This window comes from Rhinoraja longicauda, chromosome 7 (assembly GCF_053455715.1).
Source record: "Rhinoraja longicauda isolate Sanriku21f chromosome 7, sRhiLon1.1, whole genome shotgun sequence".
Taxonomy (NCBI): Eukaryota; Metazoa; Chordata; class Chondrichthyes; order Rajiformes; family Arhynchobatidae; genus Rhinoraja; species Rhinoraja longicauda.
Window position 1 is genome coordinate 15248101 of NC_135959.1, and position 26627 is coordinate 15274727.

General features: G+C 42.8%; 1 protein-coding gene across 3 annotated transcripts; it reads right to left on the minus strand.

Annotated features, from left to right (window-relative positions):
- Window positions 1-26578, minus strand: LOC144595099 (proteasomal ATPase-associated factor 1-like). Of its 3 annotated transcripts, XM_078402151.1 has the most exons (12): window positions 26515-26578; window positions 26378-26418; window positions 15891-15994; window positions 15695-15784; window positions 13739-13837; window positions 11998-12148; window positions 10062-10256; window positions 6099-6190; window positions 3221-3336; window positions 2004-2086; window positions 586-668; window positions 1-276 (listed from the first exon to the last, which is right to left on the minus strand). In XM_078402151.1, the coding sequence occupies exons 1-12, from the start codon at window positions 26562-26564 to the stop codon at window positions 199-201; spliced, it is 1182 nt and encodes a 393-aa protein (XP_078258277.1). In that variant the 5' UTR covers window positions 26565-26578; the 3' UTR covers window positions 1-198. The 3 variants fall into 3 exon arrangements, with proteins under 3 accessions (XP_078258277.1, XP_078258279.1, XP_078258278.1); XM_078402153.1 differs by lacking the exons at window positions 26378-26418; window positions 26515-26578 and adding an exon at window positions 21972-22208; XM_078402152.1 differs by lacking the exons at window positions 15695-15784; window positions 15891-15994 and having other exon boundaries at window positions 26515-26562.
- Window positions 26579-26627: the final 49 nt, after the last annotated feature.

The following is a 26627-nucleotide window of genomic DNA, read 5'->3' on the forward strand; positions in this document are numbered from 1 at the left end:
CAAAGCAGATGCTTCTTTTATTGTGTGTAATTCATCTTCTGTTTGCTGATGCAAATGATATACAACAATTCACAGATATGGCATTACGCTCTAGTCTCTGAATACACTCGGAGTTTTTAAAATCTTCTGTACTTATAGGGATAAATGAAAGATTTAGTGAGATCGCAGCACTCTCCCACGAAAAATGCTTTAAAGTTTTCAGAAATTCAATAGTTGATACTTCCGAACAACGCTATCCCTGGAGCATGTGTAGACAAACTTTTCCCTTGTAATGACCTGAAATGCAAAGAATACACATAGAGAGGTTATGGCATTGAGGAATGTGTCAGTAAAGCGAAGAGATTTTAGCACAAGTTTTCTTACAAGTATGTATGAGGACATTCCCCCATACTTAATGTTGTACATAAAATGATTTATTAATGCATTAATGATTACAGTGCGGGAACACTTGATGATCAGATTTTCCAACCATTCATAGTCATGAATGGAAAATCTAGCTCAGAGAGAAATTAATATTTCATAATGTTCATGCCGATAACAGTTAAACATAGCCAGTACAAGATAAGACAAAATTGTTGTGGTCACCTTATAAATAGGGTCACAATCAGGCCCTGAAAATTCAACGACATAATCCTGATCCTGTTGAATAATATAACAACTTCCATCACCTGAAAGATTAAAGTAGTTAGAGATTAGCTATTTTCAAATGTTGATTTATGTCTGCGACAGTTTTAGTAGAACTAACTATTCACTTTCATACCCATTTTCTATTGAACAAAGTAAATATATTTTAATTCCTGGTTCTTGTGAACATATATTTTCTCTATCTACTAAAGATGCTAATTTCTATATGGGGCAGAGATTCACTGTTTCAAGAAATATTCTGGCGATTCACCTAAACAGCTGTTTTTCTTATTGAACGTCTAATAATTAATTGTTGGTGAACTTTACAAGTTAGACTGGGAGCTACATGGGGGCTAATTTCCACAAAATATCAATTCTCAGTAAAAATACAGAGAACGTGATAACAATCTGAATGCTAGATAATCGCACTCATCTTTATTACTATTTGTCCCGTTTTATTTTGCTTTCCCAAGCAGCAGAATGCATGAAATTCAGCTGGAAAATCTCGGTCATTTATGTTCAAAGTGTCATAACCGTTGAGAAAATTCAGTCAATTTTCGAGTGAGTGACCAAGCAGTCAAATGCTCACATTCAGCTTTCACAGAACAGCAATGGCAGTGGATGTACTGTACAAGCAACCTGGAAAATTAACACGTAAATACAAGTGAAGCAGAAGAGATGTCTGGTAAAGGATATTTTATTTTATAAACATGAAATTGGGCGTGATCTTTCGAATGACAAACCAGACTTGCGCTATTACCAAAAAAATGCTATTTAAATGTTTTTGCAATGTGGACGTCATTCGCAAGGCTGGCATTTATTGTTCTTTCCTGATGTTACTTCAACTGAGTGGCTTGATAAACAATGTTCACAGGGCAGCTAATAACCACATTGATGACACGAGAATCACATATCGATCAAACTGGGCAAGGGTGGCAGATTCACACCAAGATGACCAGATAACAACAATCTAGCAGTTTCATGGTCGCCATTACCGATAGTGGTTTTTTAATTCCAAATTTCACACAAAGGGTGGTGGGTGTATGGAACGAGTTGCCGGAGGAGGTAGTTGAGGCAGGTACTTTACAACGTTTAACAAATATTTAGAGCTACATGGATAGGTTTAGACAGATATGGTCCAAACGCAGTCAAGTGGGACTAGTGTACATGGGGTATGTTGGCCCGTGTGGCCAAGTTGGGCCGAAGGGCCTGTTTCCACATGGTAAGCCTCTATGACTTTATTTATTTACTTCAGTATAATTTCTCTAGCTGCCGTCTCTAGATCAATAATTCATGCTACTGAATACCAGGCCACAAATGTAACCACCCTGCTTCCATATAATCTAGGTATGCATTTAGAGAAAGAAAGGAGGCCTTACTGTGACTAGCCATAAAGCCCTCTCTACAGGGCAACAACGAAAGCACAGGAGCCCCTGATCGATGGATAATCTGTATGGGATTTCTGCAAAAAGACAAATCAAATTGAAAGCTCTTAACATTGACTGTAATCACAAACGTCAGGAGAATGTGGCACATTCTAGCAAAAACTGTTTCTCTTCTATGTAAAGTTATGAATTTAAATTCTTGACTGCTAAATTCTACTTGTAGGCCCTCTTATTTCACAATGTAAATTATGGTTTATTTTCTTTGTGAACTGTTCCTCTCCTATTCCAACTTGTATGGTTATATTGGGGGGAAAAAATCTTACTCTCATTTTCACTATCCCACATGCAAACTTTTCAACTGCACGCCCATCTTCAGTGAAATTTACAATTCACTTTTCATTCTTCTCACATCCTCCAAATCAATTAAAGAGTATGAATGACCCTTCTAAGCAAACAGTGATCTGGAGCATTATTCTTTCTCTTTGCGGCTGGTAATGTGGTTGGCCTCAGAAATCTCCTTTAAATTATCTGCAGTCCACCTCCTTGCATGGCTGCATTCATTGAGATTAGGCTGGGTTTATTATGGTCACGTGGACCAAGGTACTGTGAAAACCCCATCTGAATGTATTTACAGCCACAGCCCTTCTTTTCTGTTTCGCGAAGGCTCTGTTCCTATCACTCTTTATTCACTCTTACTCCTTTGCTCGATCTTCCCCATATTCCTTCAGCTGTAGCAAAACATTCAGTGAACTCTGTGCTACTATTGCAACTGTACATTTGATTCATTTTCATCTTTAAAAATCTCTCAGGATTTATATGACTAAACCTGATGAGTGTCTATTTTCCCTTTAGTTAGTAATATTTTCTTCTAATAGTACAAACTACTTCTATTGAATTGCAAGTAGTTTTGTTTATACGAAGATAGACGCAAAATGCTGGAGTAACTCAGCGGGACAGGCAGCATCTCTGGAGAGAAGGAATGGGTGACGTTTCGGGTTGAGACCCTTCTTCAGACAGATACTTATACATATATACTTATAGATTATATGGGCAAGTGGGACATATAAAAATGCTTATCATTAATCTTTCATTCTGTTTATGATTTACTGATCAAATACTCTATTTATCAATAAAAGTATATGAAGCCAATGAAAGGGGGCATCAGGTCAATCATCAGTTTAATTTATCTTAGTGTTGTACAGCATACTTACTGTGTGTTTCGAACATCCAGCTGATAAATTTTACCATCTTGTGTTCCCGCAAGGACATACGTACTTGAAAAGAAAGTACAACAGTTGAAGGCATCGGATCCCTCAAACATAAAAATCTGGAAATATAACCAAGAATTATATTAAATTTATCTGTAATTTTTAAGTACACTGAAGTTATTAAGATACTGAGCCACTATTCTCGGATTTTTAAAAAATAGTCTGGAGAATAGACATTTCAGTGACACTTGCCACCAGTTCAAAAGTAAAGCCAATTTCTACCTTATGAAATAACTTCACAAAAGGCTAAATATCATTTGTTTTTTGGCTCTTCTTTTTATTGTAGTTGTTGGCCACAGCTTTCTATTCCCCACACCACACATTTTCCAACATAGTCATGTATGCATTTCCTTGAGGGATTGGTATAGTTACCCATCTGAAAGCAATCGTGCCCTCATTTCACTTGCCTGGCCTGCATCCACCCTTTCTTCCCAGCTCCCTGGTGAAATTCAAAGAATACTTCTCATAGCATCATCCTTCTCATAGCACCGAGAAGACATTAATATCCTCAGGCAATCATAATTGCGATTTGGAGCTTGGGCACTCATCAAATCGACACTTGATATAGTGAATGATGCTACCCTCCTTTCTCGTCTTCATTGTTCAGCTCCACAGGATTGACCGTGCACATTTCACACACATTCATCCGAGTACTTTTCCAGCAATGACTTCTTTGCTCCCCAACGCATTTTCACTGAAGGATCTATTTCATTCATACTCTTTAGCAACATTGCATTCAGAGACAGGGTTAGCTTTCAATTGTGCTATCTTTCCATTGTCCCACCAAGGAGCCGATGACATCGCACTGGGCCAGGCCCTCCCCTACTTCCAACCATCCAGTGCAGCCAGGACACCAGGCCTTAAAGTGAGAAAATAAGAAACTGCACATCTCCTTATGCCAAGATCGCACTTTTCAGAGACTTGGAACTTGCAAGATGACGCCAGAACGTGGCGACTCTCTGCATGCTATTCCAGAAGAGGATCTATTGTACTCATGTATAGTATGATTTGACTGGATAGCATGTAAAATAAGCTTTTCAGAAGTTCATAAGTCATAGGAGCAGAATTAGGCCACTTGGCACATCAAGTCTACTCCACCATTCAATCATGTCTGATCTATCTTTCCCTCTCAACCTCATTCATCCTGCATTTTTCCCATAACCCCTGACACCCATACAAATCAAGAACCTATCAATCTCCACCTTAAAAATATCCATTAACTTGGCCTCCACAGCCTTTTCACGGTGCCTCTGTAAAGGATGACAATGAATAAAGCAGTGAATCAACATTTCAATCCCTCAAATATTTGATTTTATTTGGATCTCTATCCTAACATCCTACCCTCATCTTTAATAGATTCACAATGCATGACTTTGGTCATGTTAATCTCCCATCATGCTATGCCAGTGCAATCCTGATCATAACTTGGTGCAAATACGAAATTCTAATCTCATATCTGGGTTTTTTTTGGCAACCAGTTTAAATCAAAATCCTCTGCCTATTGCCGCTAAAAATAGCTTCACCTTACTAGCTATAATAAAATGTTTTATGATTTTGAATACCAACACCCCCCCCCCCCCCCCCCCCCCCTTCAACTCTTCTGCTGTAAAATGAACAGTCCACGTTTCTCTAATCTCATCCCAGTGTACAGTACATACCTGATACCATGCTAGTAAGATTTACGGAAGCCATTATAAGGTTCTGGTGATCGGGGCACGAGTGTCAAGCAAAGCCAATGAAGCGCGACACGTGTCAAGCAAAGTTTTCTTTATTCCTCAAGCACCATACAGCTCCCCAAACCCCCAACCAGTTCACCTCCTCCTGGAACCCCACTACCAACAGCCACTCCTCCCCATTCCAAGTTCCGTGACCCCACCCCCCCTAGCCGAGGGTTCGCACCACGCGTGGCTCACCACCAGGGACCGCCACAGGACACGCCCTCCTCCCCCCCCCCAGAACCAGAGGCATGGAAACGAACGAGGCAGCCGGACCTCGTGCATACGTCCCCAAGCACAGAGGACACGCCCGGTACGGACGAATTCGGGAGCAACCGGGACGGCGGACGCCCCCGACGATGAGGCTGGGCCACCTGCACTGGCTCGCTAAGGTCCAAATGGGCCGGCTTCCAACGAGCCACAGACACAGTCCACCACCATCAGATGATGTGAGGCACCCAGGGATGGAGGCAGCGGCCTCACGATATCCACGTGAACATGGTCAAAGCACCGGCGAGGCACTGCGAACTCCTCCCCATTCCAAGTTCCGTGACCCCATGCCGAGGATTCGCATCACGCGTGGCTCACCACCAGGGACCGCCACACTGGGATCTTTTTGATGGCATGGAGCCCAATATCGCACACAACTCTCTAGATTGGTTCTCATTAACTATTTCCTGAATGTGCTGCACGAATTTTTTGCTTTTATAGTCTAACCAACTATTTTTAACCCTTAATCACGTTGACTTTAGAATCTCACTATTACAATTGGCCTGGTGATTAGTAAGGCCCAGACATACGCAGTTACCAGTGCAATTTTGACTGTATAATTATTCTTTGTCTCTTAATGAGGTTGACAACATTCTTGGTTTAACCTAACTGAGTGCATTATTTGGAATTTTCTTCTGAAAAATTATGAGAAAATGTCTCAAACATAGCAGAAAAGTTAATGACATTCTTAATAATCAAATATTTACTTGTAAATAAAATCACAACAGCAGTTGGTCTTCATTGTTATTTACTGTCTGCATTAGCTGTTAGATTCCTACAATTACCACATTTAAAAAAAAGAACTTCAGTAGTAACAAACAATAAATTGCACTTACTGGTTCCCTGCTAAGCAGTCCAATTCCTTGCAGTTTTCTATCTTCACGAGCTAGTAATAACAATTTTCCTTCAGTCCCTATTTCACGTTCACCTAAGTACATAATTTATTTTAAAAATATAGTACTGAATACGTACATCTACAAAATATAGATGCTAGAGATTTTATTTTAAAAGCTCCACAATATTATTTGAAAATCATTAACTAATCTGCAAAATTAACCACAAACTATTATGCATTCTTCACATTGTTTTACATACTTTTTTCTACTTTACATGACAACATACAATATATTAACATTTAGAGAAAACCTAGATTACCCTCAATTTACCTGGAATAGTGCAACTTCAAGACCACTTAAAAATGACAATACCATCTAAGATAGAGCTACACGTGATTGGTAACCATCCACCATGATAAGGATTAATTCCTGCCATCAATGGCACTTCATGGTTGCAGTGTGCACCATTTACACTACAAAGTGCATTAAACCCAGGCTTCCTTGACAGTATCTCCCAAACCCACGACTTCTACCACCTGAAAGGGCAAAGGCGGCAGAGTTTGGGATTGTCGTCTGCAAGCTCCCCTTCACTTGAGGGTTCCAAGTGAGGCAGAGGTTTACCCGCACCTTTGTCTACTGCACTCCCCCTACCTGGTTTCATCAGCCCATCACCCCCTCACCATTGATTCCACTTGTCAGATGCAAGTTATTGATTTGGGTAGAAAAAAAACAGGAAACCCGATTATCTGAATGACAATTGATTGGGAAAGGGAAAGTGCAAAGAGACTTTGGAATCCCTGTGTACCAGTTCCTGAAAGTAATCGTGCAAGCGCAGCAGACGGATAAGGTGGAAAATGGGATGTTAGTCTTCCATGAGCGGATTTGAGTATAAGAGCATTCATTACTGCAGTAAGGCAATCATTCAATATCATGGTGAGACCAGCCTTGAATGTTGTGTGCAGTCTTGGTTTCATTTGAGGAAGGATGTTCTTACTGTGGAGGGAAAGTAGTAAATGTTCACCAGCCTGATTCCTAGTTTTGTAGGAGTGACATTGAGAAGAGACACAAGGAACTGGAGATGCTGGTTGGCAAATAAAACTTAAAGTGCTGGAATAACTCAGTGGGTCAGACTGAACGACTGGGATAGGCAACGTTTCAGGTTGAGACCCTTCTTCAGACAGTCTGAAGAAAGGTCCTGGTCCAAATATCGCCTAAACATGTCCTCCAGAGATGCTGCCTAACTCACTGAGTTACTCCAGCACATTGTTTTTTGAGAAGAAATTGGGTTGATTACATTTGTTGCAGCTTAGGAGAATGAGATGAACATCAAAGAAACCTCCAAAATACTAACAGGACTAGACAGACGATGCGAGTGAGTCCAGGACCAAAGGCCAATTGCTAAGGATAATGGTAAGTCAGGTAGGACTGAATTGAGGAGACAATTCTGCACCCAGAGACTGGTGATATTGTCGAATTCCATCACTGAAAGTAGTTGAAACTAAATCATTCAATATATTCAAGACGGAGTTATAGTTCTTCAGCTAAAGGGATCAAGGAATAAGGGAGGCAAGCAGGAGCAGGGTATTAAATTGGAATGATCAGCCATAATTCATATTGAATGGCAGTAAGCTCGAAGATCTAAATAGCCTACCCCTGCTCCAAAATTCTGTGTTTCTTTTAAGGAATGGCTGATCAAGATTTCTCCTGAAGGATGTTTTGCATTTTCGCCTGAAAATTTTACTTGGGTCAAGACTTAGAATTTATAACTGCTGTTGACAGATTGTTTGCATGCATGTGACTGACGTATCACCGGAATTTTAATACTGCCACTGTTGAACTGCAGAGGGCAAGCTACAAATCTTAGGAAAAACACATGAACATTGTTTTGAAATGCTGACATAGCCTCATAAACCCTGACAAATCCAAAACATTTAAAGCTGGAAAGTAGCCAAGAATTCAGGCTATTGAAAGACAAATTCAAGGCCACTGCTTGAAGGTAATGGAATAAATTAAGTTAATTTTTATTGCATTGGATTCCTGGATTTTTATTAGTACCTTGGAATCACATTTTGCAACTCTGTTTCTTCTTTGGATTGAATAAGCCTTGTTTTCTATGTATATGTACTTCCAGGGACAATGGTCCTGGTTTCTGCATAACAGAGGCAGAAACCTCTCTTCCTAAAACAGCTCATATCTCCAATATAGAGAGATAGCATCGACTATTAGCTCTACAGGTGCTAGAGGACATGCCAAAGCAGGGCAGCCAAATGAATCAACCACCAAATTCAGAAGGATCTTACAAAGAAATGTGTATTAGACTGAGGAAATTGCAAGGTTATAAAGCAGCTGCCATTAATGCATTAATATTCAAATAATGCAGTTATATTGAATAATTATTTTGCAATTAGGTTCAAACTTGCAGAATTTGCCTAGATATATGATTAACTTTGAAAGAAAAGCAGAATAAAAAGAATGTAAAAGATCACCATCTCAACCTAAATGTAGTTTTACTTTTTTTTAGAAAACATAGATATGGAGAGAAAATGATCTCCTACCTCAGGAACTAACAGCAAGGTGACAATTTTTCATCCCTGTCTCTTTGGCCTCTAAACTTTAATCCCTGCTCATTTCTGCATGGCTCCAGCCACCCGAGGCATGACTTTTGCTTCAGGTAATATGCGGCTGACTTGCAACCCTAAATCCTGGAGTGCGTTTCATAGACTTAACTGCTTCCATCATAATGCAAAAGCAAACTAGTGCTTAAGTAAAAGCAATTAATTTGAAAATTTCACTAAATCTTTCTTGTAACTTAAATCTTCACTAGCAGATGTAATAAAGGTTGTGACTGAATCTTTACAGGAAATCCCCATTTACCTGCCATAGCGTCAGTGATAGAAAAGATAAAACACCAGAAGAGTGGCAATATTATCTGGGTGAAGAGGTCGAACAACCTGCATTTGCTTTGGAGTGGAAAAAGTATCACAAGGTTCTTCAAAGCAACAGTCATTTCAAAAACGATTGTGGGCCAAGGCAATAGACAATAAGTACCAAAGGTCTGGTCAAATATCTGCATTTATTGGACAAAGAAGGTGGAGGTTCAGAAGCATGTTGGAAAACATAGATAAAAACATAGAAAATAGGTGCAGGAGGCCATTCGGCCCTTCGAGCCAGCACCACCATTCATTGTGATCATGGCTGATCGTCCCCAATCAATAACCCGTGCCTGCCTTCTCCCCATATCCCTTGATTCCACTAGCCCCTAGGAAAGAGGAAAGAAGAGACACAAAATGCTGGAGTAACTCAGTGTATAGGATGAATGGGTGACGTTTTGGGTCGAGACCCTTCTGCAGACTGAGAGTCAGGGGAGAGGGAGACACAGAGATAAGGAAGGGTAAGGTGTGAAAACAAGACACCAAAAAAGATGAAGTTGAAGGACAATGTAGAATAGATAATTGTTAGCTAGGAGAAGGTGACATCAAAGCAAACAGAGATAAAAGAAGAGACGTAGGTACATGGAGTCTGGAAGGATTGGTGATAAGAAGAGAGATGGGGAGAAGGGGTGGGGTACAGGAAGCAACTTGACGGGATGTAGTAGGGGTGGAGCTAGGTTGACAGGCAAAAAGTCTCAGAGTTAATGTTAAGGCAATTGAAGGCATGTAATGTAATCCTAGCCGGTATAATATTAAACCTTCGTTCTACACTGTGGTCTTTGTTAAATCTTGCTCAACTCAGGAGAGTATGACTTATTAGTTAGTGTGCAGGACTAGTTAATTCTCCTCCCCCTAGACTAATCCTTCCATATTCCAGGACTAATTATAACATATTCACCATTGCCTCTTTATCTGGTTTCATGCATAACTAGAGAATAAATCAAGGATCTTTCTGCGTTATATATATTACAAGTACAGAGTAAACACAAGCTGTAGAGGAGCTTGCAACAGCCTACCGTAACAATTTACTCACTTGGTTGATGCTGAGGAGAACCCAAATTCAGTGTATTTTCAGCTTCACCAATTGAACATCCATTAATTGGAGTTCCACAATCTGCTAAAACTGCAAGACAAGTGGACATGCCGCAGTCCCACAATCTTGCTGTTCCATCTCTCGAGCTTGAGATGATATTTCTTCCACGCTCTACAACTGCTGTATCGAGAATACCTTTTTAAAAGGAAACATACCATGAACAAGCATTTTCCTCTACTTCAATACAATCTATAAACAAAACTATTTTCAAAATTGAATAACTGATTCAACTTTGTAGGAGCAAGACAAATAAGATTTAGCACTTAGCTACCCTGCTTTGCCATGTCCTCAAGCACTTGTAAGAGCCCCGATGCCAAGTCTCTTTATAGAAGGATGACTGCACAGTTGAGATATTTTGTTAAAGCGATGCTTATATCTTCTTGAAACATTCAACTGCAATGAATTATTGTGTATTATTTAGCCAAATGCAAAATAGTGACAGGAGATGTCCAACAAAGACACATGTTGGTAAAAAGAGATACGAGACTTGCTTCACCTGCAAAATATGAAAGAATGACTGTAAGGAAGCCAGCAGAACTGCGGACTTCGAGACTGACTCTTACAGTTTTCTTGGGTTTAATCCTCCTTTTGGCATTTATCCTTCCACCCCTGGGTAATGTCCTCTTTCAAAGCTTCACGATTGGCAGTTTTAATTTTTCTTTCATGAAACACATTTTGAATTGTTAATTTAAAAAAAAAAGAATAATTACTTCTGTATAGGTAAGCTGTTTGCTTTGATTTTAAAATTTAGAGCATTAATATGCTGGAACTGAAGAAACAACTGAGAACTCAAAAGATGACTCTTAAACAGCTAGCCATTAACCCAAAGATAGACACAAAATGCTGGAGTAACTCAGCGGGACAGGCAGCATCTCTGGATAGAAGGAATGGGTGACGTTTCGGGTCGAGACGCATCTTCAGAAGTAGGGTCTGGACCCGAAACGTCACCCATTCCTTCTATCCAGAGATGCTGTCTGTCCCGCTGAGTTACTCCAACATTTTGTGTCTATCTTTGGTTTAAACCAGCATCTGCAGTTCCTTCCTTCAACACCGAGCCATTAGCCCAAGTCCTTATTGGGTTTGTTTAATTTTGTTTAAAAAATTTTCAAAGCAGCTTTAAAAAACATATGGAGCTACTAGGAAAATGGGTGAGAAAAAACAAAGATAAACTGCACTAAAAAATAGAAAATTGCTGGAAAATAGCAGGCCTCCAGAATCTGTAGACAGAGATATAATGTTTTGGACATTGGTTGAAGACATAGAAACATAGAAAATAGGTGCAGGAGTAGGCCATTCGGCCCTTCAAGCCTGCACCGCCATTCAATATGATCATGGCTGATCATCCAACTCAGTATCCCGTACCTGCCTTCTCTCCATACCCCGTGATCCCTTTAGCCACAAGGGCCACATCTAACTCCCTCTTAAATATAGCAAATGAACTGGCCTCAACTACCTTCTGTGGCAGAGAATTCCACAGATTCACCACTCTCTGTGTGAAAAAAAACGTTCTCATCTCGGTCCTAACAGACTTCCTTATCCTTATCCTTAAATTGTGACCCCTCGTTCTGGACTTCCCCAACATCGGGAACAACATACAGCAGGTGCAGCCTTAACTACTACAGTTTCCATTATTTCCTATTTTTATTTCAGTTTTCAGAATCAATTTTATTTCATTTTCAAGGATACCTGCAAGTGAGGTTTTCACTTTATGTAGAATATTTTACTGAAGAATAAATCTTAACAGTCAATGAATTCAAAGGTCTAAGCCTAAAGTGAGGTTTACAATAACCAAACTAGATTTTTTTTTCTTCAGAATCCATTTTTCTCAATGGTTTGCCCTTCTGTTTGTGCAGAAATTCCATTATCAGCTGCTTACCTCCTTTGTGTCCATTTAAAGTTACAGAACAATTTCCATCTTCAACGGACCAGATCTTTAACTGAGCATCCACTCCCCCACTTAGAACGACAATGCCAGATGGAAAAAATCTACAAGTATTCACGTTGGACACATGGCCAACCAGTTCTCTCTAAAAGTGAACATTTATCAAGGTTTAGAGATACGATAATTTTTTTCATTTATTTATAAACAAAACATGCACATGCTTTGAAACACTGGCAGTATTATTTCTAAGAAATCAACTCATTACATTGTAATAATCCAAATCTTTAATGATTGTTATGTCACTCATCTTGCCTATGCATTTCCATTGGAGCCCAGCACAAATACAACAAAAGGTAATTAAATTACCTGCACAATAAGGATCAGTTCTAACAAGCTTTATTTTCTATATCAGAATGACTATAGGAGAATAATCTTACAAGAAGCAAGAAACAAAATGCAAGAGGAACTTAGCGGGTATGGCAGCGTATGTAGTGGAAGTGGAAGTGGAAATAGATGTTTCGGGTCGGGACCCTTCTTCAGACTGACTGGAGTAGGGGAGAGAAACCTAACAAAGAGAGATGGAGAAGGGACAAAGCCCAGCAAGTGATGGATGGAGAGGAGGCCAGATGAACCATTCTACATTTCCTTGAGCATCATCTGCTTTAATCTGTCCTTATCACATCTTACCCTTCCATATTTCTAGTCTCCCTTTCCCCTGATTCTCCTGAAGAAGGGTCTTGATCTGAAATGTCACCCATTCCTTCTCTCCCGAGATGCTGCCTGTCCTGCTGAGTTACTTCATTTTGTGTCTATCTTAATTGATAGGTGGATACAGGTAAGGGGAGGTGGGTGATTGGCAGAAGGGTGAAGTAAGTGACAAGCACTAGAGGTGAAAAGGAGACAAGGAGGTGTCAGATAAGGAAAGAGGAGGAGAAGAGAAATGTAAAGCCAGAGGGAGCGATATGGGTTAAAAGGATGGGGGGAGAGAGGAAAGAGGAGGGAGAAAAGGGAAATGTGACTTGAGGATGGAAGATGAGCGTATGGAAGAGGAGAAAAGGGCAACGTGACAGGGGTGGTGGAAGATGGTAGGGAAATATGTGTGCGCTGGTGTTGGGGCGGTTACTTCTTGAAATTGGTGAATTCAATGTTCACAATGGGTTGTAAGCTAATCAAGTGGAATATGTTCTTCCAGTTTGTTTTAAGATACCCAACCCCAATCAGTCCGAGGAAAGGTCCCAACCCGAAAAATCATCTGTCCATTCCTGACCTGCAGAGTTCATCTAGTACTTTGTTTTTTTTGCTCAAGATTCCAGCATCTGCAATTTCTTGTGTCTCAATCTTATACCAAGGTTTTATTACAACTGTAATAAATTGATTCCGCATCAGTTTCCTCACTTATGAGGTTACTGGAAAATGCAGATGTCATTACAGTTTCATAATCTCCCCAGGTTGTCCATACAAAGCAAAATTTTATTTACGTAATCTCTCAAAGCCCTCTTAGTTATTAAAAATGCATGTTCAATTTTGTGTGATATTTAATAGGATTCAAAAATAAACTCAGAACAAAAAGGTCACTCAATCTCTCTAAGGAATCTGATCAAGACAGTCTTTGAACCAAAATATGTTTACCCCTTAGTCCAGCACCAACCGACATAAGAAAAATAAAATTGTCGTGACAAAATTATTTTGTGTATTGTGTTACTAAAACTTGAAAAGTCATTAAATAGACACTCACCCTCAATTCTCCAGTGTTGGCCTGCCAGACTCTCATTGTTCCATCTGTGCTGCAAGATACCCCCAGTCCGCCACCACTAGATATATCCATGCCGGTTATCTAAATGGAAGATTATAGGAAGCAATGCTGTACTTAAGTCTAACATAATACACATTATTTCTGAAACATGCAGAGGCATATGGATAAATTCCAGGAAGGATGGGAATCTGAGTGAATTAAAGATCTTGCCTCACTGTTAATATTGTTTGGCCATAGTTTTAGGTGGAGATGTTTATATAATTACACATTTCATCATAATTATGAAAGATCTAAATCTTTTATTGTCAAAATTTAGTAGCTGCGGCGTGATAAAGATTGTAATAATTTATGAAAGAAATTCTTGCATACAATTTTTTTTAATGCTGCTCACTTTATTCTGTAAAGGGTGAATTTGTATTCAGGCAATGAAATAGTCTGATTAAATTCTGGAGTCCATCTCTCAAAAATGCAATTAATACCTTGGCACTGAAAGATCAACTACGTAAATACCAAGTAATCAGGGGGTATGACCAATAAATAAAACGTACAATCTTGTGCAATAACACCATTAGTTGAGAGTACTCCCATTGGAATAGCTTTCACGGCTTTGTTTGAGGGAAGACTTCCTTGCCCAAGACTTGTGACCGACAAGACTGCAAGCAATGTGTTACAATCTTATGTATAAGAAAATAACTGCAGATGCTGGTACAAATCGATTTATTCACAAAATGCTGGAGTAACTCAGCAGGTCAGGCAGCATCTCGGGAGAGAAGGAATGGGTGACGTTTCGGGTCGAGACCCTTCTTCAGACAATCTTATTCTCTTCTACACAAGAGTGAGATTTTTAAAAAAAAAGCATATATGGCATGAAGGGTTCAGCAAAAGATCTGTTGTAATAGTTGAGAAAAAATATACAAAATAATTCTTTTTGATGGATAAGTAAAATTCCGATAATCCACCACTGCACTATTTGGATTTCCCATCTGGCTCACTGAATGCTAATTCCTGTGCTCCCTAATGTACAGCAGCTTGTTATCACGCATCCTTTCCTTCACCAGATCCCGAGGTTCCCATGCTCCCTTTCACCAACTGGGGCCCCAGTTCCTGCACACCCTTCAAACTCACCCAGTAACAAAGATACTAGAGGAACAAGATGGGCCACTCCACTGAAATCGCCTATACTGAAGTGCAGTACGCAAAGGAGCGTAACGTCCGCCATTTTAGTAGGCAAAACCCGCTGTTCGCTATGCCTCCCGCAGTGTAATCAGTGTTTTGGGGGAACAGTATGTTTGATGGTACCATTAAAATGCAGAATATATCTCATCTATCAATTCACAGATTTTTGTTATTTTTCGTTTTAAATGTTTCTGCAAGTTTCTGCCTACTAAAATGGTGCCGTGACATACTACGGTTTTTTCGGGTCGAGTGGTCTATCTTGCTCCTCTTGTATCTTTGCCCAGTAACTTCCAGAGGTCGCTTGAAATTCACCTAGTCCTATTCCCCATGCTCCCTTGAAGCTTATTTGGTTCACTGGAAAATGTATTATTCTACTGTACTATATCCAAAAACATGTTAATTAAAAGTGTGTGGGGATATTAATTGAAATAACATCAGAAAGTCTAAATCACCTAAAACAAACTTTTACAGTACTTCATTCTCCAAAAAAAAATGTTCAACTAGTCGATTAAATTTCATTAATCCATGAATCCTTTTCTCATGTACTTAAAAAAATCTACAGCCAGCACTAACATTGTAGGAACCAGAGATGCTCACCAAAATATTCATAAAGTCACAATGAGATTATTAAAATACACAATTTTTCAAATGAACATTGCAGTCAAATTAGGCTCAAAGCAACGACTGCTCTTGGCCCAATAAACATACTAACATCTCTCCGTTTATGTAGGTAAGGAGAATCTCAGAAAAAGATGAACTTACACTTTTGGTGTGTATTCTAGAGAATATTGCGTAAGGCACAAGAAATTTTGAGGCTGCATTCCCACCTGGGCAGGAAATTAAAATGCTTTTCTGCAAGAGAAAATATAGACTTTTAAAAATGGAATGCTTCACAGATCATACACTGCATCTTCACTAATGATAATATGAAGGAAAATGATATTGAGTAGAATCTCACCTTTGTAACTTCAGTTACTTCAAATCCCTCTGAAGCGGTGACGACAGGTATGCCATCTTTGCCAAGACCTTGGCACTTAATGCAGCCATATGAAGTGGTTGCTCCTAAAACGATCAAAAATGAATATTGTCCAAAAATTAAATGGCTCTTACTTGTAATTAGAATTTTTGCAGAATGTCAACTGCAAATTTAAAAAAAAAATACTTTTGAACATTTCAATCTTTTTAATGAGACATTAAGCCTAAATGCTACTTGGTGACTCCTGAAAAATATGACATGGTTTTGAAAAGGAAGTTCTCCCCAGTGTACTTGATAATGTTTATCCCTGAAATTATACAATTTAAACAAATTATCTGGACAGTATCGCCTCACTGTACACAGGTTGTGAGCCATATTGCCTAACAGTAGATGAAAAAAAATGTAATTTGCTCTAAATGCCTTGAGATAACTCTGGATTATACAAGACATTCCATAAAACCAAAGCTTCTATTTTGCATAGGTTTTTGAGAGCACTGGTGAGCTTACTAATCGCAAAGGGACTGGCAGGCCAAGGAAGACCTCCACAGCTGATGACAGAAGAATTCTCTCTAAATAAAGAAAAACACCTGTCTGACAGATCAGAAACACTCTTCAGGAGTCAGGTGTGGATTTGTCAATGACCACGGTCCGCAGAAGACTTCATGAACAGAAATACAGAGGCTACACTGCAAGATGCAAACCACTGGCTGGCCACAAAAATAGGATGGCCAGGTTACAGTTTGCCAAAAAGTACTTAAAAGAGCAACCACAGTTCTGGAAAAATGTCTTGTGGACAGATGAGACGAAGATTAACCTATATCAGAGTGATGGCAAGAGCAAAGTATGGAGGAGAGAAGGAACTGCTCAAGATCCAAAGCATACCACATCATCTGTGAAACACTGTGATGGGGGCGTTATGGCCTGGGCATGCATGGCTGCTGAAGGTACTGGCTCACTTAACTTCATTGATGATACAACTGCTGACGGTAGTAGCATAATGAATTCTGAAGTGTATAGACACATCTTATCTGCTCACGTTCAAACAAATACCTCAAAACTCATTGGCTGGCAGTTCATTCTACAGCAAGACAATGATCCAAACATACTGCTAAAGCAACGAAGAAGTTTTTCAAAGCTAAAGATTGGTCAATTCTTGAGTGGCCAAGTCAATCACCCAATCTGAACCCAATTGAGCATGCCTTTTTTATGCTGAAGAGAAAACCGAAGGGGACTAGCCCCCAAAATAAGCATAAGCTAAAGATGGCTGCAATACAGGCCCAGCAGAGCATCACCAGAGAAGACATCCAGCAACTGGTGATGTCCATAAATCGCAGACTTTAAGCAGTCATTGCATGCGAAGGATATGCAACAAAATACTAAACATGACTACTTTCATTTACATGACATTGCTGTGTCCCAAACATTATGGTGCCCTGAAATGGGGGGGCTGTGTATAAACACCGCTGTAATTTGTACATGGTGAAAACAAAATGTATAAAAATAATAATACATTTAATTTATATAGCGCTTTTCAGGAAACTCAAAGACGCTTTACAAAGCAAACAAGACATAAAAACAAACAAAAGATTTATCCAGACGGAGAAGCGGCGAACAAACAGCGCCAGCGTCCTCTCACGTCAGGGTCTGGCACACAAGACACACAATTACAATTTAACACAGACAACCATCACAGTGATTGCTCCAGGCACACCCTCACTGTGATGGAAGGCAAAGAAAAGTCTTATCTCCTCCTCATTCTTCTCCCACGGTCAGACAGTCAAACTGCTGCCTCGAGGCGATTGAGGCTCCCGACTTATGAAACCCCCGCCGGGCGATGGAAGGTCCCAGGGCCGAGCCGAGCAGGCCGATGAAGGTCTTAAGCCCCCAACGGGCGATGGAAAGTGCCGCGGCCGAGCCACGCAGGGCGATGAAGATCCTGCGGACGGGTCGATCGAGCCTCGCGATTCGGGGTGGTCGAAGCTGCTACGGCTGGAGCTCCAAAAATCCGGTCGCCAGCCAGGGACCTGCGAGCTCCCGATGTTGCGGTCTACAGGGCCCGCGGCCGAAGCCTCCGAGATGGTAAGTCCAGGCCCTGCGACCGGAGACTTCAAGGTCGATACCAGCTGGAGGCCACCAACTCCACGGTGTTAGGCCGTAGCGCGAATTGAGATGCGAGATGGAAAAAGGTCGCATCTCCGTTGAGGAGATTTAGAAAAAAGGTTTCCCCCACCCCCCCACACATATACACAGCTAAAAATAGGTCAATACATACATTTAAACGGTAACAATAGACAAAGACAGAAAAAAGACAGAGACGCAGTCGCAAGGCGCAGCCACGCCCCCACTGCCAATAAATGGCCTTTATTAAAATCTGACAATGTGCACTTTAAACACATGTAATTTTTTTCTATTACAAATCTCAAAATGTGGAGTACAGAGGCAAATAAATAAATGATGGGTCTTTGTCCCAAACATTATGGAGGGCACTGTAGCCAGAATTGCAGGCAGTGGCGAGAGGAGTGCAGCAAGGCTTGGTGCTGGGGCCTCAACTATTTACAATAAATATTAATGATTTAGATGATGGAATTAAAAGTAACACTCTAGCAAATTTGCAGATGACACAAAACTGGGTAGCAGTGTGGACAGCGAAGAGGATGCCAGGAGGTTGCAGGGTGACTTGGACAGGTGGAGTGAGTGGGCAGATGCATGGCAGATGCAGTATAATGTAGATAAATGTGAGGTTATCCACTTTGGTGGCAATAACATGGAGGCAAATTATTATCTCAATGGTGTCAGATTAGGAAATAGGGAAGTGCAACGAGACCTAGGTGTCCTTGTACACCAGTCACTGAAGCAAACATGCAGATACAGCAGGCAGTGAAGAAAGCTAATGGCATGTTGGCCTTCATAACGAGAGGATAATCCCTGGGATGGCGGGACTGTCATATGAGGGAAGATTGGAAAGACTGGGCTTGTATTCACTGGAGTTTAGAAGGATGAGAGGGGATCTTATAGAGACGTAAAAAATTATAAAAGGACTGGACAAACTAGATGCAGGAAAATGTTCCCCATGTTGGAGGAGTCCAGAACCAATGGCCACAGTCTAAGAATAAAGGGGAGGCAATTTAAAACAGAGGTGAGAAAAAACTTTTTCACCCGGAGAGTTATGAATTTGTGGAATTCTCTGCCATAGAAGGCAGTAGAGGCCAATTCACTGGATGAATTTAAAAGAGAGAGTTAGATAGAGCTCTAGGGGCTAGCGGAATCAAGGGATATGGGGAGAAGGCAGGCATGAATTACTGATTGTGGATGATCAGCCATGATCACAATGAATGGCGGTGCTGGCTCGAAGGGCCAAATGGCCTCCTGCACCTATTTTCTGTTTCTATGATTAATTTAAATGAGAAAGGACTGAACGTTTCGGGTCGAGACCCTTCTTCAGATTGATGTCAGGGGGGCGGGACAAAGGAAGGATATAGGTGAAGACAGGAAGATAGAGGGAGATCTATTTAGAAAACGTCTATTTTCTATGTTTCTAAGATCCTCTCTATACCAATATGCATTAGTTTCTTAATGTTTCTAACATTTCCCTTCTCTCTATTCATTGTACCAATGTGAATACAGATGCCCCCCCTCTGCCTTCCTCCCCTATTGCAGAGGGGCAGGGTTTTGGTGTTGCTGTTAGAAAATGGTTCTTATTACTATTTTCCGTAAAGCAAAACTACTTTGCTTGCACACGCATCAAAAAATACGAGTTGAAAAGAATACATTTTGTATTTATTTAATTACATTTCCTCCCCACATAAATTCCACGGCAACTAATTTTATTCTGTATCTCAAATTTTTCGCTAGTTAATTGTGAGTCCCTTGAGGGCGAATTTCTGTTATCCAGATAGCCATAATCCCACCTGGTTGCCTATAATCTCACAATTTCCCCCATTTAACTGTCTACGTCTCCTTGCTGATAGGAAGGACAAGGCAACAACTCGTAAGAATGCCACCAACTGCAAGCTCCCCAGTTTGCACACTATACTCCCTTGGAATTGCATTATCTTTTGCTAGATTTAAAATCATATCACTTACCATCTAACAGCACTGTGGGAGTACTTTAACCATGGGGTGTGCTATGTTTCCAAAAGGTGGTTGAAGAACACCTACTCAAAGGCAGTAATTGATGATCCTACAGGCAATGACCATTTACCATAAATAAATAATAGATTACTTGAGTGCACCGCAAGGTTCATTTGCCCATCCAGCCAACTTATCCCTTCTGCCCTTTTAGTGAAGTTGTTAAGATAAATTACGAATGGCTGAATGGCTTGATCACCATGGCATTCCATTTGTAAAAACCTGCCAGCTTTAAAATGTCCCGTTTCTTCCTGTTCACTACATTATGTCCTTTAACCAATCCTCCAACCCCAATTCTATGAGATTTCATTTTACGTAACAATTTTCTGAAAGGTGGCTTAGGAAATGCCTTTTAATAATATCTACTCCACGCATTGATTCCTACATTTAGATTGTCCTTTATCTGCCACTCTATTTACAATCAAATAAAAAACAAACATACAAACATAGCACCTCATATTTCGCCTGGGCAGTTTGCAGCCCAGTGGTATGAACATCGACTTCTCCAACTTTAGATAGTTCCTTTGTCCCTCTCTTCCCCTCCTCCTTCCCAGATCTCCCTCTATCTTCCTGTCTCCACCTATAATCCTTCCTTTGTCCCGCCCCCCTGACATCAGTCTGAAGAAGGGTCTCGACCCGAAACATCACCCATTCCTTCTCTCCCGAGATGCTGCCTGACCTGCTGAGTTACTCCAGCATTTTGTGAATAAATAAAAAACAAAGACTCTGCCTAATCATATCTTTTTCACTGTACCCCAGTACACCTGATACTAACTAAAACTGAAACATATTGGCCCAACTATTTTGCTTAAAAGCAGTTCTCCAAAGTGGACAGATGTTTGGGGCACATGAGTGAATGCAGAAGTTCTGAACTTCCCCACTGCTGATTGCTGCTCTTTCAAATCAGCACCTCGTCGAGAGCACCCATTGACCTTAAATGGAAGAAACAGATGCACCAGTACAAAGCAAATAGATACGTTATTATTTAATGGAATTGATTTAATGGTAGTTAATTGTTCCCTGGTGTTTAACTGTCTTATTTATTCTTTGTTTTAACGATAACTTTGGAAGAAATGTTTCCAACATTTAATCATTTGAGTAACTTTGAATGTGAATGTCATTTGAAGACAATTAAAACTCCTTGATGGTTTTGACATTCAGTAAGTTTGTGGGTGTGGTATATTGGACTCTCAGAGCAATTCTGGGAGAGTTTGACACAGTCGGAAATTGCTTGTGTCACACAGCTGGCAACCAGCTTCTGGAGGTTAAATTTTCAATCTCACTACAAATAAGAACAAGCCCAGAAACCAGGTAATCTGCAAGCTTAAGTGATTCACCAGTCAACTGACCTTCTGAGCCAGAATAAGTCCTGAAATAATTGCATGCTTAATGTTACTAGTGTGATAGGGAGCCACTTCATATCACCTTGCTTTTCAAACATTACCATATAGTGATTACCATATTCAATGTTGGAACCAATGGTTCTGTTTTACATATTTGACACAGAGTTTTGAAAAATGGTCGACTTTGCCTAATTAGTAACATCGGTAATTAAATTATTAATTAGTAAAATGGACCACTTGTCAAAATTGGAGGCAGTCTCTGGCAACAACACATCTCCAGCAGATGAGCTCCGAGTCTGTTACGCCTGTTTTGAACAGGAAAACTAAGCTCCACCTTGGCGAGTCCGATATCCCCCGCTAGCTCAGGTGGCAGAAGTCAGATCAGCTTTCACAGGGTAGGCTCCTGGAAAGAGGCCAGCATGGATGGAGTCCCTGGACGGGTTCTGAAATTGTGCGCCAATCAACTGGCCACAGTCTGCGCTGACATCTTCAATCTCTCATTTCAACAATTTTCTGACCCCATCAGATTCAAGGAAACCTCCATCACTCCAGCCCCCAAGAAAAGCAGTGGTCTGTCTCAATAACTACCTACCGTCTTGTAGCGATCTACTGCCGGCCGGGCCCGGATGGCGCGGCGCTCCTGGCTCAGCGTGTTGCTGGGCCTAGTGCTCGGCTTCGGCCTCGCCTCCTGGCTGCTGTTGCCCCGGGAGGGTCGGGTGCGGAAGGAAGGGGGTGGGCGACGGGCAGTTGGCGGCTCTGGGCGGGGAGGATGAGGATGAGCGGCCGGCCGCCTCCCGCTTCATGTACGTGGTGGTGATGAGCGCCAAGAAGTAAAGGGGTTTAGGGAGAGAGCGGGGCCTGGGGTGGGGGAGAGCGGGGCCTGGGGTGGGGGAGAGCGGGGCCTGGGGTAGGGGGAGAGCGGGGCCTGGGGTAGGGGGATCCACGGCCTGGGGTAGGGGGAGAGCGGGGCCTGGGGTAGGGGGAGAGCAGGGCCTGGGGTAGGGGGAGAGCGGGGCCTGGGGTAGGGGGAGAGCGGGGCCTGGGGTAGGGGGAGAGCGGGGCCTGGGGTAGGGGGAGAGCGGGGCCTGGGGTAGGGGGATCCACGGCCTGGGGTAGGGGAGAGCGGGGCCTGGGGTAGGGGGATCCATGGCCTGGGGTAGGGGGAGAGCGGGGCCTGGTGTAGGGGGAGAGCAGGGCCTGGGGTAGGGGGAGAGATGGGCCTGGGGTAGGGGGAGAGCGGGGCCTGGGGTAGGGGGAGAGCGGTGCCTGGGGTAGGGGGAGAGCGGGGCCTGGCTCCCTCATTGCAGCAGTCCCACAGTCAGAGAAGCTTATTGTCCTCGGGGACTTCAACGCCAGAGTGGGGACAGATCACCAGACTTGGGAAGGAATCATTGGAAGACTCGGCACTGGCAAGTGCAGCAGCAACGGCGTTCTACTCCTGAGGATGTGTGCCTCACATGACCTAGTCATCATCAACACACTCTTCCGCCTCCCCACCCGTAAAAAGACACCTTGGAAGCACCCACGCTCCAGGCAATAGCATCTGATTGATTATGTCATCAGCAGGAAGAGGGACAGGCAGGACGTGAGAGTGACAAAGGCCATGTGTGGTGCCGACTGCTGGACTGATCATCGCCTCATTGTGTCCAAACTCAAGCTTCGCATCCTGCCCATGAGAAGACCCCAAGGTCAGAAGACTGCAAAGAGGCTCTTTGTCTCCAAGCTGAAGAGCAGCAAAGTTGCAGAAGAAATCTCCAGAGACCTTGATGGCAAGCTGGTGGACACACCCCATGATGACCAGGACGGCACTGAAGAACAGTGGGTGGCCTTAAGATATGCAGTCTACTCCATTGCCCTCGAACACCTCGGGCCAGCATCCCGCAGAAATCAGGACTGGTTCGACGAGAACGATGAAGAGATACAGGCACTGCTATCAGAGAAACACCAACTGTTCAGAGCACACCCAAATGGCCCCACATCACAAGCGAAGAAAGATGCCTTTGCCAGCGCAAGACAAAAAGTACAGCAGAAACTCTGTGAGATGCAGGACGCATGGTATAGCAAGAAGGCCGATGCAATCCAGGGCTATGCAGACAGTCACAACACCAAGCGTTTCTACGACACATTGAAGGCTGTGTATGGACCCCAGTCCTCTGGCTCCTCTCCCCTCCTCAGTGCAGACGGGACCCAGTTGCTGACAGAGAAGCAGATTCTGGAGAAATGGGCTGAACATTTCAACCAGGTCCTCAATCGCCCTGCTAATATCAACGACGAGGCCATCACTCGCCTACCTCAGATGGAGATCAACCAGGACCTTGACAACCTCCCGACAGAAGAAGAAGTCACAAAGGCCATCAAGCAACTTTCCTGTGGCAAAGCACCAGGATCAGATGCAATTCCTGCTGAAGTGTACAAAGCAGGAGGCCCTGTCATGATGCAGAAGCTGACTGAACTCTTCCAGTCCATGTGGAATGAAGAGAAGGTCCCACAACAGCTGAAAGATGCCAGCATTGTCCACATCTACAAGAGGAAAGGCAACCGCCAGTCTTGCAACAATCATCGAGGCATCTCCCTCCTGTCCATAGCTGGGAAGGTCTTGGCTCGTATCCTGCTCAACTGTCTCATTCAACACCTTGAGCAGGGTCTCCTTCCAGAAAGCCGGTGCGGTTTCCGTGCTGGACGTGGAACTGTTGACATGATATTTGCTGCACGCCAACTCCAGGAAAAATGCCAAGAGCAGCACAGCGACCTGTTCGTGACCTTTGTCGATCTGACAAAGGCCTTCGACACTGTCAGCAGAGATGGCTTGTGGAAGATATTGCAGAAGTTTGGCTGTCCCAGCAAGTTCATCACGATTGTCCGGCAGTTCCATGATTGCATGATGGTGAAAGTGTTAGATGATGGAGACGAGTCGGAAGCCTTTCCAGTGACAAACGGCGTGAAGCAAGGTTGTGTTCTTGCCCCTGCACTCTTCAGCATTGTCTTCAATGGCATGCTGACTGATGCCTTCCGTGACTGCCAGGATGGAATACACATCAGGTACAGGACTGACAGCAGGCTGTTCAACCTCAGGCACCTGCAAGCTGTTACAAATGTGAAGGAGACCATAATCAGAGATTTCATGTTTGCTGATGACTGCACCCTCAACGGCAGCACAGAGCAGAAGATGCAGCATGAAATGGACTGTGACAACTTTGGTCTCTCCATTAGCACCAAAAAGACTGAAGTTATGTACCAGCCCGCACCTGGAAAGCCCTACCAGGAACCACACATCACGGTGAAAGGGCAGAATCTATAGGCAGTCGACAGCTTTACCTATTTTAAAAAAAAGATTTTTTAGATTTTAGAGATACAACGCGGAAACAGGCCCTTCGGCCCACCGAGTCCGCGCCACCCAGCGATCCCTGCACATTAACACTATCCTACACACACTAGGGACAATTTTTACATTTACCCAGTCAATTAACCTACATATCTGTACGTCTTTGGAATGTGGGAGGAAACCGAAGATCCCGGAGAAAACCCACGCAGGTCACGGGGAGAACGTACAAACTCCGTACAGACGGCGCCCGTAGTCAGGATCGAACCTGAGTCTCCGGCGCTGCATTCGCTGTAAGGCAGCAACTCTACCTCTGTGCCACCGTGCCGCCCTATCTGGGCAATACACTCTCGCGAGTGATAAACATTGACGCTGAGGTCAACAACAGGATTGCCACGGCCAGCGCTGCCTTTGGGCGACTCCGTGAGAATGTTTGGGAGCGGAGAGGACTCAGCCTTACCACCAAGCTGAAGGTCTACCGTGCAGTGGTACTCACCACTTTTCTCTATGCCAGTGAGACTTGGACTGTCTACAGCAGACATGCCAAACAGCTCAACAACTTTCACTTGAGCTGCCTACGCAGACTCCTTCACATCAGGTGGCAGGACAAAATTCCCGACACAGGTCTTGGAACGGGCCGGAATCCCCAGCGTCCACACCCTCCTACGGAAAGCCCAAGCCAGATGGGCAGGCCATGTCGTCAGAATGCCCGAGAGTCGACTGCCAAAACAGCTTCTGTATGGAGAACTGTGTCAGGGCAAGCGCTCAGTATGAGGACAGAAGAAACGGTTTAAGGACTGCCTCAAAGTGTCTCTCAAAGACTTGACATCAACCTCAGCACTTGGGAATCTCTTGCTGTGGACCGTCCAACCTGGCGTAGCAAGCTCACCACAGGAGCCCGTGCAACAGAGAACGGATGCACTGCAGAGGCCCAGAGGAAACGCACCGCGCGCAAGGCCCGGGCTACCTCCACTTCCACTGCAGCACCCATCCACTTGTGTCCTTTGTGTGGGCAAGCCTTACGGGCCCGGATTGGCCTCACCAGTCACTTCCGGACCCACAGTCACCAATCCTCCAACTGAAAGTGAAGTCATGGTCATCTTCGAACCCGAAGGACGAACAACAGCAATAGCATCAAAGATAATGAATGCTTTGAAAGATCGGTAATGGCCCCCATATTTTCTATTCCTCAAATAGAAGCTTGGGATCTATAACATCCACCTAAACCACACAACTGGTCAGCAAAACATTAATTTATATTTGACCAATGTGCAAGTGGAGTCAGGTGGGGTAAGATAGAGACAGGGGTTGGAAAGGTGATAAATGGAAAATGGTAGAATTAGGATTATGGTTGACGTGCAAACTAACTACTAAGGGGAACAAGGCTCAGTGATGTTTAATGATTCTGTCTGGCCAAGAGCCAGAATCTGTCTGTTCACTCAGCAACAAAGTCTTCAGGGGACAAGAGGGCACAGTTGTCAAAAGGATTGCAGATGATCAGAGTTTGTTTGTTGCTGTGATATGGAATGCAGATGTATATTCACTATTCCACCAGGTCTTATTGTTTAAAGAGGAGTTGGGGCGACAACAAGACAGGGGTCAACACTGTAAGCCTTGTTGGGCTGATACATTCTCAGGTGTTTATTTTAAACTACATTGAGCTCTGTCTTAGCGCTTACCCGGAATTTTACAGGAAACCCAGGCTTCCCTCTCATTCTCCCTGTCGGGACAAAAACAGGAACATAATAAGAGCCCCGTCGGCAGAGTGAGGATTCTACAAAGAAACAATCTGGCATCAGCTCCACATTAGATTTACCACAAGGCCTTCGCCCAGTCGCTCTGGATGAAGATCCGACCTCCTGCCATTGCGGTGCCACACTGCCGTACGCCGCAGCGACTGTCGCAAACCGCAGCGACTGTCGCAAACGC